Source organism: Phoxinus phoxinus, assembly GCF_949152265.1.
Source record: "Phoxinus phoxinus genome assembly, chromosome: 22".
NCBI classification, from domain to species: Eukaryota; Metazoa; Chordata; class Actinopteri; order Cypriniformes; family Leuciscidae; genus Phoxinus; species Phoxinus phoxinus.
The window spans coordinates 29256043-29258542 of NC_136897.1; the positions used below are offsets into that span (position 1 = coordinate 29256043).

The window sequence follows — 2500 nt, forward strand, 5'->3', positions numbered from 1 at the left end:
CTTTTGAAAGACAATAACTTTATATACGGTGCACTTTCATATTTCAAACTTTGCAGGATGTTTTTGTTCACTTAGATCTATGTTACACACTACATGAAAGGTACATTTCAAAATTCCATAATAGGTGCCCTTTAAACACAACTATAATGCTGATGATGAAATAAGAGTGATTCAGTCTCGTGATGTTATTATCAGACACGCATCTCGATCACACACACCTGCAGCACACACACACGGGTCACACGCTCAACACACACACGCTGAACACACACACACACGTCACACGCTGAACACACACACACACAGAGCCGATTCTCACACACACACACGGGTCACACGCTCAACACACACACCTGCGGCACACACACACGGGTCACACGCTCAACACACACATGCTGAACACACACACGGGTCACACGCTCAACACACACATGCTGAACACACACAGAGCCGATTCTCACACACACACACACACACGTCACACGCTCAACACACACACATGCTGAACACACACACGTGTCACACGCTGAACACAACACACATGCTGAACACACACACACAGAGCCGATTCTCTCACACACACACACACACACACACGTGTCACACGCTCAACACACACATGCTGAACACACACACACAGAGCCGATTCTCACACACACACACACACACACACACACGTGTCACACGCTCAACACACACATGCTGAACACACACACACAGAGCCGATTCTCACACACACACACACACACACGTGTCACACGCTCAACACACACACATGCTGAACACACACAGAGCCGATTCTCACACACACACACACACGTGTCACACGCTCAACACACACACACACACACACACACACGTGTCACACGCTGAACACACACACGGGTCACTCACACACACACACACACACACACTCTCTCTCTCTCACCTTGTTGTAGTTGCCGGATTTGATCCCCACAGGAACTTTACTCTGGAAGAGAGGAGACGCACGTGTCAGAATAACCAGGAATATGATAAAGCAGCGCTAGCATTAAACAGATCCGGCGTGTGATTGGCCTGGGGTTGACCTCTGACCTCTGGGCACGGCTCGACGTGGCAGTCTTTGATGGAGCAATGGCCGTCATCGGGCCAGAACGGACACGGGCGCTTCAGGTTCACCTGCGCACACACACACACACATTAGCATGAACCCTCCAGTCCTCCGCACACACACACACACACACACATTAGCATGAATCCTCCAGTCCTCCGCACACACACACACACACACATTAGTATGAATCCTCCAGTCCTCCGCGCACACACACACACACACACACATTAGTATGAATCCTCCAGTCCTCCGCACACACACACACACACACACATTAGTATGAATCCTCCAGTCCTCCGCGCACACACACACACACACACACACACACATTAGTATGAATCCTCCAGTCCTCCGCGCACACACACACACACACACACACACATTAGTATGAATCCTCCAGTCCTCCGCACACACACACACACACACACTAGTATGAACCCTCCAGTCCTCCGCACACACACACACACACACGAAGCCCGAGGCGATCCTCACACACCTTGTAGTATCGGAAGAAGTCCCTCTGGGAGAGCTGGAGGACCTGAGGGTAGATCTTGAAGTTGTTGAAGGCGTCGATGCTCTCGATGTCACAGAAGCAGTCGTCCAGCACACCGGTCAGCTGACACACACACACACACACACATTATTATACAACACAACAGTCTGACCTCACATTCACATGTAAAGCCAATACTTCAATACATTTTATAATATAGAATTTGACATACAGAACACAGAAGACATGTCTAGAAAACCAAGCAGCAAAAAAAAAAAAAAAAAAAAAAAAAAGTTAATTTTGTTTTAATAAAAACAATAATGTGGTGGCTATAAATAGAGCATATTTGCATCTGACCTGCAGCTGCTTTGAATGCAAAAGTCCCAAAAGCCCCAGAGCAAACAGAGCCGGGGTTAAAGCAGACATGCCTTGAGTAAACGTGTGTGAGCACTGAGTGTGTCTCGGCGAGATGAGCTGTCAAACTCGACCACCGCGTGCACGCTCCGCCGCTCGCCCCGCCTCCAAACAAACACGCGTCATCCACACGCGCGCCGCGCTGTAGTTCTCCGCGGGCGCGCTCAGCGCTGCCGACAACGGGTCCGGGGGGAGGGGGAGACTACAAGCCCCACAACCCCGCTGACGTCAGCGCACCCGCCGGACCAATGGGAGAACACCACGCTGAATAACAGAAGCTCTGTCTCCAACGTATTTTAAATGTATGTCGCTTTATGCTGTGTGCTCTCTAACCTTTATTATTCGTTTTTAATGTTTTTAAATTAACTAAACTTAGCATTGTAATGATTTCTTTTCATAATGCCAATTCATAAAAACTCCGGATTAACATCTGAAAAAAATATCCGAGTCTGATTTTTGTGTGATATGTTAGACATATTTTTGTATTGATATCATTGACA

The 2500-nt window shown here is 48.2% G+C and overlaps 1 protein-coding gene across 2 annotated transcripts in view; it reads right to left on the minus strand.

The window, feature by feature from the left end:
• ero1b (endoplasmic reticulum oxidoreductase 1 beta) overlaps window positions 1-2500 on the minus strand; it is a 19855-nt gene that overhangs the window by 16751 nt on the left and 604 nt on the right. Inside the window, exons 1-4 of one of the 2 annotated variants that reach the window (XM_079597152.1) lie at window positions 1944-2166; window positions 1590-1709; window positions 1075-1158; window positions 929-970 (exon numbers count right to left, since the gene is read on the minus strand). In XM_079597152.1, coding sequence (XP_079453278.1) covers window positions 929-970; window positions 1075-1158; window positions 1590-1709; window positions 1944-2012 — 315 coding nt within the window. In that variant the 5' untranslated portion in view covers window positions 2013-2166. Of the gene's footprint in view, window positions 1-928; window positions 971-1074; window positions 1159-1589; window positions 1710-1943; window positions 2167-2500 lie in introns of those variants that run through there. The other variant, XM_079597151.1, reaches the window with a different exon arrangement.